The following is a 16,443-nucleotide window of genomic DNA, read 5'->3' on the forward strand; positions in this document are numbered from 1 at the left end:
TGTGTGTGTGTGTGTGTGTGTGTGTGTGTGTGTGTGTGTGTGTGTGTATATGTACGTACATGTGTTTGCGCGTGTGTGCAAAGTGAATTAACCCATGTTGGTTTAAAAAAAACAAAAAGTATTTGTTTATAAGATGATATTTAGTTGAAAACTGTATATGTTGTTGTACCTGAACACTTTGATACAATCAGGAAATGATTCTGGTGCATCCCGCTTTTTCCCTGAAATCAGTTTTTATGCTCTAAACCGTGCAGCTGAGTCCATGAAACGTCCTTAGCATGTAAGACTGAAGCATTTTGTTTTCCCAGAAACAAGGAGCCAAACGAAAGCCTCTTTGTTCCTGCACACCTACATTATCTAGGCGCGAGGCCTAGTGTATATATTCCTATGTTCCTACCTGTGGTGCTTTCAGAATTGTTGCAAAGACAACCATTGAAGTGTGTATGACCGATGTATATGTGTAACATAACACTGGAGTTTGAATATCTGAATCAAAGATTTGCAATAAATGGTGCTCTTTTCTCACAAAAGAACAATATTAGTTTATTTCATTTATTGACTTGCATCAAGAGCTTATCATATTTAGGAAATCTTGAGTTGTAGTTGTATTTATGACCAAAACAAATATTTTAAAGGTCATTTTTGTTCTCAGAACTTCATTCACATGATATTAGATTGACTCATATTTATTGGTTTATTCAGCTTGATATGTAGGCCACATGAGCAGCATTTCCTAGATGTGGAGGTGCCTTCACAGCTTGGCTCGCTGTTTCCTGCGCACTGTGCCTGTGATGTTGCCTGAAGGGTTATCCAAGGCAAGAAGAACCTGTCAGGGGAATATTACATGTCAATAATCAAACAATGTTGACTAAACATGAAAGATTATTAGCTGTAATAACAGAACTTACTTCATCTTTGTTGGTGAGGCCCATTTTTGTCATGTCTATGGTGATGTAATGCTGGTTGGGCATAACCATCTCGATTTCATCAACCTAAAAGACAGAATACTTAAAGACATGTGGCTGACAAGTTGGTCTATAACATGTACTGTTACATTTGAGCTTTATTTTCTTGCCGCGACTGCGATAGATTTTACCTGGAGGTTTGATAAGTGTGGACTTACCTCAGGAACTCTATCCAGGACCAGAACCTGTGTTTCATAAAGGGTCTTCTGCACAGAGGGGGAGAACTCTCCACTATCGTACGGGCCAGCAAACTTCTCAATAATCGTGTCCTTCACACACTTCCTGTGAGGACGGTGATGCGATGATCGTTAGATGAAGAAGGCATGTCATTTCACTTTTAGGATTTTTCAATTGAAACAGGTGAGAAATTCCTGCTATTTCTTGATTTGTGTTCAGAAATAACATTTTTCCTCCTATTAGGCAGATAAAGTTACAGTGCTCCATCATGCATAACTACACCTATGTTTAGAGAGTGAAAGTTATTTTAGGATTTAATTACCACGCAGCATCAAAGTCGACATCCTGAGACTTGTTATAAAGCCACCTAGCATACACAGAGGTGCAGAAACACCTGTCCTTGGCCTCTTGCAGAGTAGTGAAGCGGTCTCGGTGGAAACCCTCAAAACCGGACTGGGTGGTTTTCAGAACCATCATGTTTTTCACCCCACTGTGAACCACGGGGATGCCTGGAGCACAGAGTAAACAGACTTCAGAAACATTTTCACAGTAGCGCAGAATACCGTAGACGCATGCCACAATGGCCGTCATCCTGGACTCTAATATACAAAATGTAGCCTTTCTTCAGCAGCTTCAATGATATACAGCAATGCTAAGGGCTAAGCTTTAGTTTTAGATCCCTTAGTAACTAGTATTTACACCACAGAGGATTTAATCAATAAGCCTTATGAGTTAAAACCGGACACAGATGAAACCATGTTATCCAATTACCGCACATCATTTTTACATGTACCACTGAGCTAGTAAAGCCCTTCTATTGTTACAATGTACTTCCCTTCAGTAATCCTGCCTGGCATCAACTATTGTGTCGATGTATTGTAAATGTCTTTGTAAATGGTGTCAAACCACTTTTCCTCCTTTGGGGATTGAATAAGTTTCTCCTAACCTGTCCAACACAGGATAACTCTAACAGATCTCAGACCAGATCAGGTATGTGCCTTTCTCAAAATATGTCTCAGCACCTGCTGAAAGTACAATCATGTTTTCTACAGAAGCACATGAGCTATTAGAAGTTGGGAGTTTTCAACACCTCAAAAAAAAATAACATACAAGCAAATACATTTTTAACTACCACTGACGTTTGTGCGTGTTTGTGCTAACCATTGAGATTCTGTTCAGTATCACAGAAGCGACAAGCTTCTGGGCTGTAGATGAACGCATGAATGTGCTCCACCCCATTCTGAGAAAACAAATGACAATGACAAACAAAAAGGGTGAAAATCATGCTTGAATGTAAACAGCTTGAATGAAGGTAACACGTGGCAGGTGTTTTGACGTGTCAGGAAAAGCATGTGTGTGTATAGTTTGTTCCAATTGTGCTTTTCACATTTTTACTAGAAAAATATCTGCAGATTCTTGTATTAAGGACTGATGACTGAACCCTGTGTTTTACCTTCTCCAAGCGTCTCCATGGGGCCTCCTCTATGTGAACGTTGACCCTCAGCACATGGTTGAAAGAGGTCAGGAAATGAAGACAGATATCCAGGGAAAACTGCTCGATGGTCTTTACCTGAACACATGAATATAGCGTAAAGAGCAGAGGGACAGACTGTAAGTAAAACTATCTAAAAACAAATGCTCATAAATTAATGGGAACACAAAGGAAGTGCCGACTCAAACAAAAGTCTGACCCAGACAAACGAATGTCAACAGGGTTTCTTAACCCTTGATTTTATTTGATCAGTGTGTGTTTGTGCTGCAGGTTGCCAGGGGTCCATTAGTGTCACCATAGTGAGGTCAAGGAATGACCACAGTAGGAGTCTCTCAGTTTAACCAAGGGTAACAAATTGAAATTCAAAATGTTCATGAAATTAATTTAGTATATAGAAATGAACCTTTAAAAGGCGCAATAAGGGAATGTACAAGTTATGTATGTTCTACATGAATGCTGTTTAATCTACTTTCTCCATAGACCTCTATGTAGCTGCATCTAGTTGTTAAAAGCTGAATGACAATGAACTTTCTTCACCCGAATATAAAAAAGACAATATGCCAATCTCAGGCCCTGTGAAACAATGGATTGTCAGTGGATTGATAAAAGTGTTGTGATCAGTAGAAAGTAGACAGGTGTAGTGTAGAGAGGCTGGCTACCCCCTTGATCTTGGCCAGGGCATGGACGGTGTTCTTGATGGTGTCGGTGGGGATGATGTCTGAGTTGTCTCCAGTTAAATAATCCTTGCGTGATTTGAGTGTGAGCTCCACGTCAGCTTTCAGCTCGATGATGTAGTGGTGGCTGCCCTCTCTCCTGATGACCAGCACCTTCACTGCGTTCTTGCCGTAGCCTGTTCGCACAAACTCCACCTTCTGCGCACACAAAGGAACGCATTACTGACATGTTGCACTAAACGGGTGTTTTGTGCCATAAGTGTGTTTTTTTTTGCTGGTATTTTAAACTTTGCTTTGACTTAATTTGATCTATGGCATTCTCGTTTTCTCCTTTGCTTTAAAGTTTGGTCTTTGGTCAGCTTGCAGTCTGTCTCCTGTGTGCATGAGACCTTGGATATTTGTTCTGCACTTTCAATCATCTATCTGTTGCCTTTAACAGATAAATCTGATGTGTTTAACTTTTAACAGTTTGCTGATTTTTCTACGAGTACTAACGTTAATCTCATAAGATAAGTTTGTAAAATATATTTCAAAAAATCTGTAGATGTACCATCGATGAAGACATTTCATTTGCATGAACGAGCAGGAAAAAACAGGAAATATGCAAATTTACATTATCTGTGAAGAATATGAAATTGGAAATCATCAAATCAATCGTTCTGCATTGACAGAAACATTTGACTTTTTGACAATAATTAATGATTTAGACATGGTTATTTATTTTTATGAGACAACACTGGTTTGTTTGGTTGGCCCTGTGGTCGTTGACCCCCAAAAATGAGAAACTCCATTGCCGAAGTATTTAAGGAAATTGAAGAAAACTATTTGTTATGTATTACATAATGAATAGTTACCTGATCTGAAGCCGCTGCCATGGTATCTTCCTTTCCTTTACCTTCTGTCTGTCTGTCCTCAGTTGCTCATGCATACGGTGTCTCTCAATGGAGGAGGATTTTGTAGAGAGGGTGGTGCTATTGGAGATCTTGTTTGATGAAGGTTAACCCTGTTACCTGTTATACCTGTATGTATGATTACTCATGTAAATGACATGCTAACACACGCATTCTTTCTTTATTACAAGCACATGCAGGATTGAAGATAAATACAGATATTTTTGTTGTGTTTTATTCTTCTGGCCCCTTTTATCTTATTTTTGTTCACTTTTTTTTTTTTTTTACATTTTATTCACTCTCTATATACAATATTTACTTGTGACCACAGCTTAAATTTAGTATGAAAAGAGGAATGAATGAATCTCAAAAATGACATTACATGTTTTGGTATGAACTCAGTGTGTGCTGGTTAATGCTAGAAGTGGTAACAGATTTAAAAAAAATAGATAATACTGGTAGTTATAGATTATTTAATTATACGTGTTCTGGACATGCAGCCATAAAGTCAACGGGCTTGTTTGTATGGGGGAAGCGACAGTGTGTCATGATTTTTTTTTTTACTTTTTCTTTTGATCCCTCATAAGAACAAGTCATGTTGTAGTATGACTGGATTTTATTCTAATACATTCATCTATAAAACCTTTAATATATTATCTTACCTAAACATGTTTTTAATGTGTTATCTCTTGACCTCCATGTCAATAATTTACCGTTTGACTGTTGCCTGACATGTTTTACTATTCACTGGTGGTTTTCTTATTTTGAAGTGATTTAGAACTACAGATAACAAGGGTAGCTTTTAATTTAAGTTTTAGTAACTTGCTTAATTAAATTAAATGTCTGCCTCAAGTGATGCCTCTGGCAAAAAAATAGAATGCAAAGTTCAATGAAAGTGTTTTATTTCACTTATTTCTTACAGGGTGGTTTCCAGTAAAGTGATCAGCGCCATCACCAATAAAAGATGACTGGTTGCACTGAGAAGCTCCCGGGTGTGAACACGTGCCACACTTTGAATGCGAAGAACAATGCGCGGAAAGACCAAAACTGTCACTGGATAAGTAAAGGTACAGTAAGTAGACTCAGGGCATTTACAGAGATTAAGAACCTGTGAAAGCCTCCAACCATTTCGTTTAATATCGCTCCTGTAAATTCTCGCTTTCCCTTAAACATCCCCTGTCATGTGATCTGATATTATTACTTCCTGTTTTGCATTTACAGGCAGCTGTACTTTTCACTTTCAAAGTTACTCAATCATGAAGCACTCAACCCAACAGAAGTTTGTAAATTCCCTTTTTTGTTCACTTTGCCTGCAGGAGTCGTTCAGTATGGCCACACACTTAAATTTCTGCTTACAGATTATTATCATGTTTTTGTGTTGCACAGTGTGCAGTACTGACATTTCCTGTAAGAATGAAGCCGGTGAGCCTGTTGATTGGTGAGTTGATATGATACATTGCAGCAGAGTTATACCACAAAGTGTTTAGTTATGGTGCTTGAAATGTCCCGTGACTTTTAGAGGGTAAGCAGATTTTGTTATCAATATGAAATCTTTTCAATTATTCTTGCTTTTTTTACAAGATGTCTTCTTTTGCAAATTTACAACCCACAAAAAAAGTATCTCCTTCTACTGCAGGTTTATCATCTACAAACTGCCCAGGTATAAGATTGGCGAGGTCGGCAGCGGGGTGGACTACATGTACCTGGACTCCTCGGTAGGGAGCTGGCAGCTGAGTAAATTCATGGTTAACACCAGTCAAGGAGCCGTAGGGAACACATTGAACCAGCTTTACAACGGAAAGGCCTACAAGGTAAGATAATGTCCCAGTTCTTCAAGTGGGTTTTATACAATAATTCCTGTCTATAGAAATATAGAGACAGAGCCCATAAGCTTGCTGAGGAGACACTCTTTTATTTCCTTTGGGGAACTAAACTGAAGCTTTACATTGAACAACTTCCTCAGACAAATGAAGTAAATAACACAGTCCTTCCTCATGCAGTTCACATTCATGTAATTGTGCATTATAGTGTTTGGAGATCAGTCTCTGTGCAGCATCAGAAAAGTAATCAAGACAAAATCAAGAAAAACTGAAAAGAAACAAAGAAAAAGGTTAGACATTTTTGGAAATATGTTTTTTCACTTTCTTGCTGAGAGTTAGATGAGGAGATTGATTTCCCCCTCATATCTGTAGAGGCTAAATATGAAACTATATCCCTGTCAGCAGCTGCTTAGCTTAGCTTAGCATAAAGACTGGAAATAGCTAAACTGGCTCTGTTCAAATGTAGCAAAATACACCCACTAGGACCTCTAAAGATCACTAATTTATATAGTTGGTTTCACCTGTACAAAAAAAGAAGAAGACAGCCAGCAGAGAGTAACAGGAATTTTAACTTTTGGTCAAACACAGACTAGCTGTTTCCCCCTGTTTCCAGTCTTTATGCTAAGCTAAGCTAACCATTTGCTGACTGGGCTGTAGCTCTATATTTACTGTGCTAAAATAACCTAACTTTGATAACTTTGCTAGCAGTTGCCTTATATTTACTGTACAGATATTGTACCGAGAGACTAACTCTCGACAAGAAAGCAAAATATGTTTTCCAAATGTCAAACTATCCCTTTAGGAGAGATACAAAGTAACTGGAAAAAGCACATCCCCAAATGTATTCCTCTCCATATTCTGTATGTATAAAGTATTTCCCTCAGTCTAACAGTTCAGTGTATGCACTCTACAATGATGGACCACCGATCTTGGAATACATTCAAGGATACGGACACACTAAAGGTACAGCGCTTAATGAAAATTTAGTTTTCGTAAGTTTTGATTTGATTTTAACTCGATGACAAAATAGCACACAATACCTGTGGGACCTGTGTATGATAATCAATGACATGTATTTCCACATTGCTATTCAAGCTTTGCAATGCTATGATTTTGCAAAACAGATCAATATGTTTTTTTTGGTGTCAGGGGGAGGAAACGGGCAAAGAGCATCCGGCTGATAACTGCGGTTGACTCTGGATCAATGCCTGCCCTGATGTTTGCATGATACATGGATGTGTGAGACATTGTGCGGGCATTGAGCGTTGTTTGTGTGCATCTTGCAGGGGTGCTGCTCTTTGACCGCTCTCAAGGTTTCTGGCTTTCGCACAGTATTCCCCATTTCCCGTCATTCCCTGAGAGAGGCTACCTCTACCCCTCCTCCGGAAAAGTCAATGGCCAGACTGCTCTCTGCGTGACCTACCACTATGACCAATTCCTCCGTATAGGTGAGTGAACGCTCATGAAGCAACAGGGCCTGATTTACTCCAGCTCTGAACACATCCCACACTTTTACACAGTCAATGATCTGGACTTATGTCAGTGCCTTTAATACATATACAGATATTACTCTAAATGTACACAAACCTGCAAAGGATTTGTCCAATGATGTTTTGAGGGTCTACTCTCCTATAATAAGTACAAAAATGTTTTTAAGTCCCCTTCCACTCAAATATCGTCCAATATGCAACTAAATGTTAAATGTTCACTGTGTCACCATTTCTTTTGTATTGTGATATGTATCTGTGTGCGTGACATGAGTCAATATCTTCATGTTTTACAAACAAAAGCCACATTTTAATGGCTAGCAGCTCCTTAAAGGAACATGTCCACGTGTTGGGAAATCCACCAACTTGCATGCTATCAAACGCACAGCAAGACGAAAAGATTTAAGTTCTCATTGACAAAATTTACTTTATCAATAATATCGACCCCTGAGGGTGACTTTAAGTGAGCCCACTACATTTTGGAATTACTAAAGGAAAATCTAGAATACAAAGCATTTAAATAAACAAGAAAATACATGACTAATTCAAAAAATGAATAAAAATAGAAAAGGTTTATGTGGCTGTGTTCTCATTGAAAAACATCCATATTTCAGAGATTGTAGACATAGTTGGGTATAACCAGAATGTATTGAAGTTGGTATTGGTTTGATATTGTATATCAGCAGCACAATAATTCAGTTCAAGGTGGAATTTAAAAATATTATTTCTGGCTTTTAGGAATATTGTCTCTCTTTCTACAGAAGCTTTATATAGTGCACCCCTTAGTTTTCTAACATACACCATATCTCTTCTTTGTGATGCACTCTCCTCCCTCTCCAGCAAAGCAGATGGCGTACCTTTACCCACGCTTCTATAACTGCTCTGTACCTGCTGCATTCATGGCCGACCTGCCACAGTTGGCCATGTTATGCAAGGGGTCCAAACCACCTCTAGCCTCAGATAAGAGAGTGGACCAGCTTTTCTCCCTGCAAGGGGACAAGTTTGTCAGTTTCGTCAAATCTGAATGCTTTGTGGATGGTAAGATTTGCCTTGTGTACTGTCCGTCATTTGTTTTGCTGTACAAAGAAACGCAGATATAAATGTATTGCAACAAAAGCACTTTTTATGAGTTTTTTGGCACTTTTACTCCACAAAAAAATCTCACAACAAAACTTCTGTCTGCCACTGTCTTGTTTGCACACTTCACTTGTCTGCCACTGTCACTCATTATCAGGTGCAGACACACTATCTCAGAAGAACACACCATACCCAAGGCCTTCAAAAGTACTCTCTGCTCCCAACATTATTGCCCCAATATGACCCCCTACAAAGAGTTATAACCTACGTGTGACCCTCATTACATTTTATGGCCTTAGTGTGGATCAGTACTTCCCCCCCCCCTCTTTTTTCACAAGGATTTTTAGATCCCCCTGTTTGTACTTGTATTTCAAAAGAAAAAAATAATAAATCAGCATGAAGGTTATATTTGTGCTGTAAAACATAATCGCTTATTTAGAATATTAATCCCCGGACTCACTTTATGTTTAAAGGTTAATTCTAAAAAGGATTTCTAATTTTGTCCAAGAAGTTTGCATTTGCTTTATTTTTTTTCTATGAAACGCATAGATAACATACAACTCTATCTGTTACTATTCCTATATTTTTCTATATGCTTTTTAAAAATCCTAATGCAAATGATCTAACCCCCTAACTGGCATTCATTCAGACATCTACACAGGCTGGGTGGCTCAGGCTCTGGATGCCGATCTGCTGGTGGAGTCCTGGCAGAGACAAGGTCACGAGCTTCCCTCCAACTGCTCCTTGCCCAAACACGCTATGAACATCAAGAGGATTCGGCTCCCCGGATCAGTCCCGTTCCAGTCTCACTACGACCACTCAAAGTGGTGTGTTTCGCAGGCCTACGACGACCAGGTGACCTGCCTGGGGGATCTGAACAGAGAGAGGGCCCAACTGTGGCGTGGTGGGGGGCTGGTCTGCACCTTCAACCCCATCATTTACAAGGCCTTCAGACAGGTTGTGGACTGGTACATTGGCTGTTGAACGAGAAAGATAAGATGATTGGGACTTTGAGGATGAACAACAGGTCTTTGATAATCTGCTGAAAAAGTTACAAGTTACAGGCTATAATGTGACTATATGTTAAATTAAGTGTTCCTGTATTCCCATCACTGTCTCACGTGTATATAAAAAAATATAATTCATTTGCATCAAATAACTTGCCTGTGTTTAAGTAAGAATCTTTATTTCTTTACTTTTTATGTTTTATGAGGAATTTAAAGTAAATCTAGATTAAATACCGCTAATTCTGAATATGGTCAAATTGTGTGTGTGTGTGTGTGTGTCAGCATAAGTGTGAGTGGGCCGTTTCTGTATAAAAAAGCAGTTGCTTAACTTTCCTGAATGATTGAAAGTCAATATGTGTATCTATTGAATTTTTATATTTTATGAGAGTGGAGACTGTGAAATGCATTTGCCATCATTATGTCTGTAGTTACCTTGTCAGGAAGATGCATTTGGTGAATAACTTAAGTATCCACTGTTTTTGGTAAACAGTGTCTCCTCGTGGTTAGACGTATTGAATCACACTGTACGTGTAGTATTTCCTCTGTGAACCATTCGATAGTGAACATACCAACTCTGCTCTTTACATTTAGCCTATTATTGTGTCCTACATTCTTATTTCCCTTAAACAAACCAAGAATTCTGCCACAGGGCTAAGATGAATTAATGTCTTCGATACTCGTCAACTCATTTCAAGGATTTTCTAGAATCGCATCACATTCTTAATACTAATAAAGACATCGGCCTTATTCTGTCTTGTTCAAAGACACTGATACAAGAGAAGCTGCACAGGTAACAATACAGAATCACAATTATCATCCAAACCACACCTCAGCTTTTGATTTTTATACTTTTCACCTGTTGGTTCCTGGTTCAGCAGCAATTTTTATACTCAATGTTTGACTCAAAATGGAAGAGATTTAAATTTCTCAACTCTGGTCTCAACTCTGCCTGAGAAGCTGACCTTACCTCTCCCACTAGCTCTGTTCTGTTCCCACCATGTCTCACTGTGTGGCAGCACCGGTGGCTCTCCTTCACAGTATCCAACTTTTTTACACTCCTTAACATTTTTATGAAATTGTAGTCCCTGAAGGTAATGTCCATTGTTTCCCTGACCCATGGAGGCATCAAAGTCATACAGTGTTTTGCAAAACGCAATCAGCTGTGTGGCTGAGTGCCTTAGAGGGTGTTGGATGGTACAGCCAGTACCATCCAACAACAAGCAATAACACCAAGTTTGTTATCATCAACTACTGCACGTCGGACGGTTCTGGTCTCCACGTCGTGCATTAATTCCTGATAATGGATACCTCATCAAAAATAATTGTACTGTTGTGTGTTGTTCTCCAAGAAACAATCTTAATTTTCACTGTGGGACAAAAATGGTTTGACAAGCAGAGAGAAAGGGAACAAACCTGTTCTTCATGTTCTTGCTGTTCTTCATTTAGCACTGTACTTTTTACTTGTTCCGTTAGTTGTTTTCAGGTCCTATTTTTTGTGAGCAACTATACTTTTATCCGTTGTAATGCCCTTGAAGTGCCAGATGGATGCAGTAATTCTGCGTCAAACTATGTGTCAATCCACATTTCCCTTTTATAATGACTATTCCTTCCTAGAAATATTCAAAGCTGTTTCTTAAATCCTCAAAAAGTATTCATACTTTAATTTTAGGAATACAACCATACAGTAATTCATTCTTTGTGGATGTAGAATTTCTATCAAAAGCTTTATACTTGAGCTATGATACAAGTGCTCAGTCTGAAGAGCATCTTACTCATGTCATTGGCATGTCAAACTGGTTACTGGTGTGAGTCACAAAATCAATTGTCTGAACAAGGAACAAGGAAGCAAATTGAATATGAGAGATGTGGGTGTCAGTTCCGTGAGTGAGATATCACAAACGCAGCTTTGTAAACCAAAAGCACAGTTGACTCTGAAGAGAAATGACGATGGCTAGATACGTAAGTAAAATAATGCTAAAAACAATAATAGTCGAAATTTAAGATAAAGAAAACCACAGGATGAGCTTTACGTGTTTCAGATGTATTCTAAGAAATGTCAAAATAACTAATCAGTGGAATTCAAAGTTTATATATATTTCCCTCTGAGTATATTGATCTAGAAGTGCACAGAAAATGGAAATAATCAAATTACTGTGTTTACATTTTGTTACAGTGAAAGGATGTTTACTCAGAGGAGCCCATAATTAAAACTGTTGTTTTGACCTGTTAATACTTGTGAAAATGGAACCAGTTGTGTTGCACTATTGGAATGATTTAATCTACAAGGTCCAGGAAGTTCATTTATTGAAATGCAGAACTCTTATAGCCCTCTGATAACTCACCAACTTCCCTCCAAAACCACGGATGGAATTCTTAGCAGAGCCTTGAAATGAATTGTAATACTGTATATCATAATCCCTGATGGTGGTGCCAGTTATAATTCTCCATTTAAAAAGATCAGTTATACAGATGCATCCTAAATCTCTATCACCACTATCATCAAAACATCAAATGAGGACTATTTTTTGTAGAATGATGTTCCCTCCTGGAGAGTTCAGAGACTTGTGAATTTATGCCAGGGAGCTCTGAGGTCGTTCTGTGAATTTTGGATTGCCAAACACGTTACTGACACTATAACCATCATCTGTGTTACAGTTGTGTAATTTTCTGAGTGTGTAAAGAGTTTAAACCAGTTCTGCCAAATTGCTATATTAAAATCTTTGAGCATGACAGTTCATTCGTGACTTTAGGAAGAGTAGTTTAACAATATTAATCTTAACTCAAGGTCCAATTATTAGCTATTTCTGGAGCTTTCAGCCACACTTCATAGCCTTAATCAGCAATCGGAGTTTGCTCCATTGACATGGAGTTGATTACATTTTCATCATGTGACCTCAGTATTGAATTTTGGTTACATCATAACGGGTGACATTGTACCGCTGTCTCGGCTCAAGGATACAAAGCTGAAAGCTCTGGATATTTATTTATATCATCAACTTTAAGTTCCACAAAACGTTGTGCCATTTTGAATTCATCGTACTCTAAATTAAGCTGAGGATGTTTTTGTCGACCATGTCCAAAATAATATCCAGAAAATTGTAAATTTCTTGACATTCAGAAAATGTGATATTGAAGGCAATCAACGAGTGATTAATCTAAGATAATAAGACTTGTCCTTGTAATTCTCATGATCATGTTTGATTGTTTCAGGTAACAATGATGGCGTTGCTCTACAGTGTTGGGATCCTTTTTCAAGGGTGTGATTCAGATGTGAAATGCAGGGATGACAACGGAAATGAGGTGGACTGGTTGGTAGACATTTTGAATTGTGGCAATTCATATTTTCACCTCACCTATTCTCAGTGTCAGCTGAATATGTGATAGAATATATTTATCTCCGTATCATTAGGTATATTTTATACAAATTGCCCAATGTGAATGGTTACGGTTTGTCGTATCTGTACATGGATGAGAGCACCAACGGATGGAAAGTCAGCACGAAAGCAATCAACAGTGACTCTGGTACTCTGGCAAACACCCTGAAACCTCTTCTTGACTTCTACAAGAGAAAGGTAATGTATTAATGCCAGGACATATGTCTCTCTTGGACAGCACAGAGTTCAATCTGCACACGGATTCAGTTTGCTGTTATTTTGTTGTAGACTGAAGATCATGGATACATGCTCTATAATGATCAACCTCCAGATCTATATGTTAGACCTTCTGCATCATTTGGCCACAGTAAAGGTGGGTGCAGCCATTTTCCACTTTAATGAGTTCAAAGTCAAATATATCATTATTTAACAAAGCTCTGCTTCTGTTGTTTTCTTCTGTTCTACGTCCTAAAGGAGTTGTGATGTTGGACAAACAAACAGGAGTTTGGCTCTCACACAGTACACCAAAATTTCCAAAATATCGCACCAACGACTTCTGGCCAGACAGTGGAAGTGTTAATGCTCAAACTTTTATGTGTGTGACTTACTCCTATGACGAATTCAAAGAAATAGGTAGGTTAATGTCGGTTACATTCATGAAAGTTATTTGCCAAAAAGAATAACTTCAATTTGAATTCTCAGGATTGCAGCTCAAATACATCCATGCTTATTCATATGACTATGACATCCCGAAGACCTTCCACGATGACCTGCGATGTGTTGCACAGCGAAGCTGCTACCCAAAAGAGAAACCCTGGTTTCGTGTGAAGATGCTGACTTCAATGAATGGACGTAAATTCTCCAGCTTTGCTAAATACACACGTTTTGGGGATGGTGAGTGGTTGCAGTTAACCAATCAATCAGGATTCAAGTGTTAGAATTTCACATTAGGTTGACGATATGATGAGTTTTTGAGTTTTTTACAAAGCAAAATTAGGAACATGTTTACAATTATTCTTACAGTGACAGACTGTCTGTCCTGTTGTCTATTGAAAACAACAAAACAATACCATATAACTTTTTGTTTGCAGTTTTATTTATTTGATGTATGTATGAAATTTGATCCCCATGGTCTGTATGTGGCGGGGCTACTCTTCATTTTCAAAGATAACACTATTGTGTTTTGTTTTGTTTTCAAAACTTTTGCAGATCTTTACTCTGGCCTTATTGTGAACTATTTCGAGCAGAATCTGTATGTCAAGAGCTGGGGAAAGATGCGTGGCCCTCTGTCTTCTAACTGCAGCTCCAGCATCCCTCATCATGTGTACAACGTGATAGAAGTAAAGTTCCTGAAGAATGAGTCCTTTAGTGATACTGTAGATCACTCCAAGTGGTGTGTGACTCCTGATGGTGGCTGGACCTGCATAGCTGATATGAACAGGGAAAAGAGTCAGATGAAAAGAGGTGGAGGAGCAATATGCACTGAAAACCTTGCAGTTGTGAAGGCTTTCAGTTCCATAATCGAATCGTATGAAACATGTGAACTTGCATCATCACATTCTGATGCTCAAGACAGAGAGTTTTAAAGACATGACCCTTTAAGGCAATGTAAAGAAAAGTGTATCTGCACTACCAAAAACAAACAGACAAGACGGGGCAGCCTGATATCCCTTGACATTAACTGCACCATTATATATCTAGACTTAAACTTGTTGCAAGCTTGACATTTTAGAAGTTTAACACACCATGTTTGGTGTAACTGCATTTTTTTTCATTTTTAAGATCATGCCTTAAGCATTAACTTCCATACCATCAGGATACTATGACTGCAGACGAAATACATTGAAATTAATGATGATATTAAATGACATTGAATTACAAATGTTATGTTGCTGCCGTTTTGTTTTTGTTTTTTTCCTTTTAATGGGTGATTAGCCTGTCAGCCATGGACGGATTAAACTGTTGGCCCCTGAGCAAAAGATTAGTTGCTGGGCCCCTATAAACTATAAGGTCTCTCTCAATGCTGGGATACTATCTGGCTCCACAGTAACACATACATTTGGGAATATGAAGCACAAAACTACAATAATTAAAGTCTCTCAACTAGATTTTGACACAAGGACCCTCTTCAAGAAAGAGACTCAAGGTCAGATATTAAAGCAGGACCCAGCATCAGGCCCTTATCATGTCAGTTGATATAGGCGTCAGTGTTTATTCCTGAACAGTGTGTCCGCTAAATAAAATAAGCTGAGTCACAGCAACCCTGGAGCTTTTGTTCTCACAAAATTAACAACACTCAAAGAAGTCAGCAGAAATACTAAACCCAAACTAGGAACTTGAATTTGTAGTTTTCTTTTGATTTTGGATGCTTCATTTCAAATGGAAACAGTAATTCAGATACAATAGCAGACAACAACACTTCAGTTAAAGGATATATTCACAATGTTTCCATTTCTTGCAGATGTGGAATTTATATCGAAGCTGTAGGCTTGATGCTGCAAGAAGAACAGTAACTCCTGTACATTATGTCATTTTCAACTGTTTTCTACTGCAAAAAGGGTGAAAATACAAGTACAAATTATTGAGCCTAAAATTTGTACTTTTCTAAATGTAATTTGTTATTTTCCTGCTCTGTAAAGAAGTTATTGTTATTTGTTATTTTTATTATTGTTTTCATGCTTTATTGGCACATTGTGAAAATCGAGCAAAGATATTTGTTAAGAGGAGCACTTTTACAAAAAGGCTGATGATTTGACTTGTTAATAAATACACTGGTTGTGTTGCATTATGATGTTGATCATCAAGGAAGTGGCTTTTTAAAAATGTTGAACTATCTTTGCCCAGTGATACCACACCTTCCTGTTCACACCACCACCACGCCTCACCATACTTTTAAAATTCTGGGTCCTAATCGCGTGACCATTATTATATACCAATATTATAGTCAACAATTTAAAATGTCCTAAATAAATCCTTTCAGAGACATTCTGTTGTGTAACGACTGTTTTTGCAGGTCACCCAATAAACACTTACAGCATAATATTAGGGTTGGTTGTGATTTCTGAGGATGACATTTTTGGTGTTGAACTGGAAAAATGTTGTCTCCACTATGTGTTCAGTGGGGGGATCCTCTGTTATGCACATTTTCATGGTCAATAGTGTATTAAGTGTTTAATTGCCTTATTGTGATTGTGGTGTGTGTGACTCCTGATGGTGGCTGGACCTGCATAGCTGATAAGAACAGGGAAGATGGATCAAATATGGACCATGTAAACTTGCACCTCCACGTAATCACAACGTGCTTAAAAAGTTGCATTTAAATGTAAACAAAAGGAAACGTGCACCACCAAAACTCAAGCGCAAACACCCAGACCATTTTTACAAATAAATAGAAATGACAGTTGGCTTTCTCAAATTATTTCCACTGTGCCCATGTGGCCGATAAATCAATTACATTAGGTTTAACCTGTTCAGAGAAAC

The 16,443-nt window shown here is 38.2% G+C and overlaps 3 protein-coding genes across 3 annotated transcripts; 2 read left to right on the top strand and 1 right to left on the bottom strand.

Moving 5' to 3' along the window:
• Positions 1-407: 407 nt before the first annotated feature.
• Positions 408-4,235, bottom strand: uox (urate oxidase). Its single transcript, XM_031864266.1, has 8 exons — positions 4,163-4,235; positions 3,294-3,506; positions 2,596-2,712; positions 2,304-2,382; positions 1,465-1,651; positions 1,124-1,247; positions 909-992; positions 408-826 (listed from the first exon to the last, which is right to left on the bottom strand). Exons 1-8 carry the CDS (start codon positions 4,181-4,183, stop codon positions 752-754), a joined length of 900 nt encoding a protein of 299 aa, XP_031720126.1. The 5' UTR covers positions 4,184-4,235; the 3' UTR covers positions 408-751.
• A 1,182-nt stretch (positions 4,236-5,417) lies between these two features.
• On the top strand, positions 5,418-10,038 carry dnase2b (deoxyribonuclease II beta). The gene is made up of 6 exons (XM_031864256.1): positions 5,418-5,636; positions 5,835-6,009; positions 6,903-6,981; positions 7,305-7,466; positions 8,346-8,543; positions 9,232-10,038. The coding sequence occupies exons 1-6, from the start codon at positions 5,455-5,457 to the stop codon at positions 9,564-9,566; spliced, it is 1,131 nt and encodes a 376-aa protein (XP_031720116.1). The 5' UTR covers positions 5,418-5,454; the 3' UTR covers positions 9,567-10,038.
• Positions 10,039-11,466: 1,428 nt separating this feature from the next.
• Positions 11,467-15,962, top strand: LOC116392607 (deoxyribonuclease-2-alpha-like). The gene is made up of 7 exons (XM_031864257.1): positions 11,467-11,548; positions 12,800-12,897; positions 12,999-13,161; positions 13,252-13,336; positions 13,438-13,596; positions 13,666-13,857; positions 14,173-15,962. The coding sequence occupies exons 1-7, from the start codon at positions 11,531-11,533 to the stop codon at positions 14,547-14,549; spliced, it is 1,092 nt and encodes a 363-aa protein (XP_031720117.1). The 5' UTR covers positions 11,467-11,530; the 3' UTR covers positions 14,550-15,962.
• Positions 15,963-16,443: the final 481 nt, after the last annotated feature.

This window comes from Anarrhichthys ocellatus, unplaced genomic scaffold, assembly GCF_004355925.1.
Source record: "Anarrhichthys ocellatus isolate YVR2014 unplaced genomic scaffold, GSC_Weel_1.0 scaffold30, whole genome shotgun sequence".
Taxonomy (NCBI): domain Eukaryota; kingdom Metazoa; phylum Chordata; class Actinopteri; order Perciformes; family Anarhichadidae; genus Anarrhichthys; species Anarrhichthys ocellatus.

Bases quoted from the DNA above. Each gene is read 5' to 3' on its own strand.
- LOC116392607 (XM_031864257.1), top strand. The intron at 13,162-13,251 runs GTAATGTATTAA...ATTTTGTTGTAG, and splicing joins TTGACTTCTACAAGAGAAAG to ACTGAAGATCATGGATACAT. The intron at 13,597-13,665 runs GTAGGTTAATGT...TTGAATTCTCAG, and splicing joins TGACGAATTCAAAGAAATAG to GATTGCAGCTCAAATACATC.
- uox (XM_031864266.1), bottom strand. From the start codon at position 4,183: ATGGCAGCGGCTTCAGATCAG. The intron at 2,383-2,595 runs GTAAAACACAGG...TTGTTTTCTCAG, and splicing joins CATGGAGACGCTTGGAGAAG to AATGGGGTGGAGCACATTCA. The intron at 1,652-2,303 runs GTTAGCACAAAC...TCTGTGCTCCAG, and splicing joins TACTGAACAGAATCTCAATG to GCATCCCCGTGGTTCACAGT.
- dnase2b (XM_031864256.1), top strand. From the start codon at position 5,455: ATGAAGCACTCAACCCAACAGAAGTTTGTAAATTCCCTTTTTTGTTCA. The intron at 5,637-5,834 runs GTGAGTTGATAT...CTTCTACTGCAG, and splicing joins GCCGGTGAGCCTGTTGATTG to GTTTATCATCTACAAACTGC. The intron at 6,010-6,902 runs GTAAGATAATGT...TATTTCCCTCAG, and splicing joins ACAACGGAAAGGCCTACAAG to TCTAACAGTTCAGTGTATGC.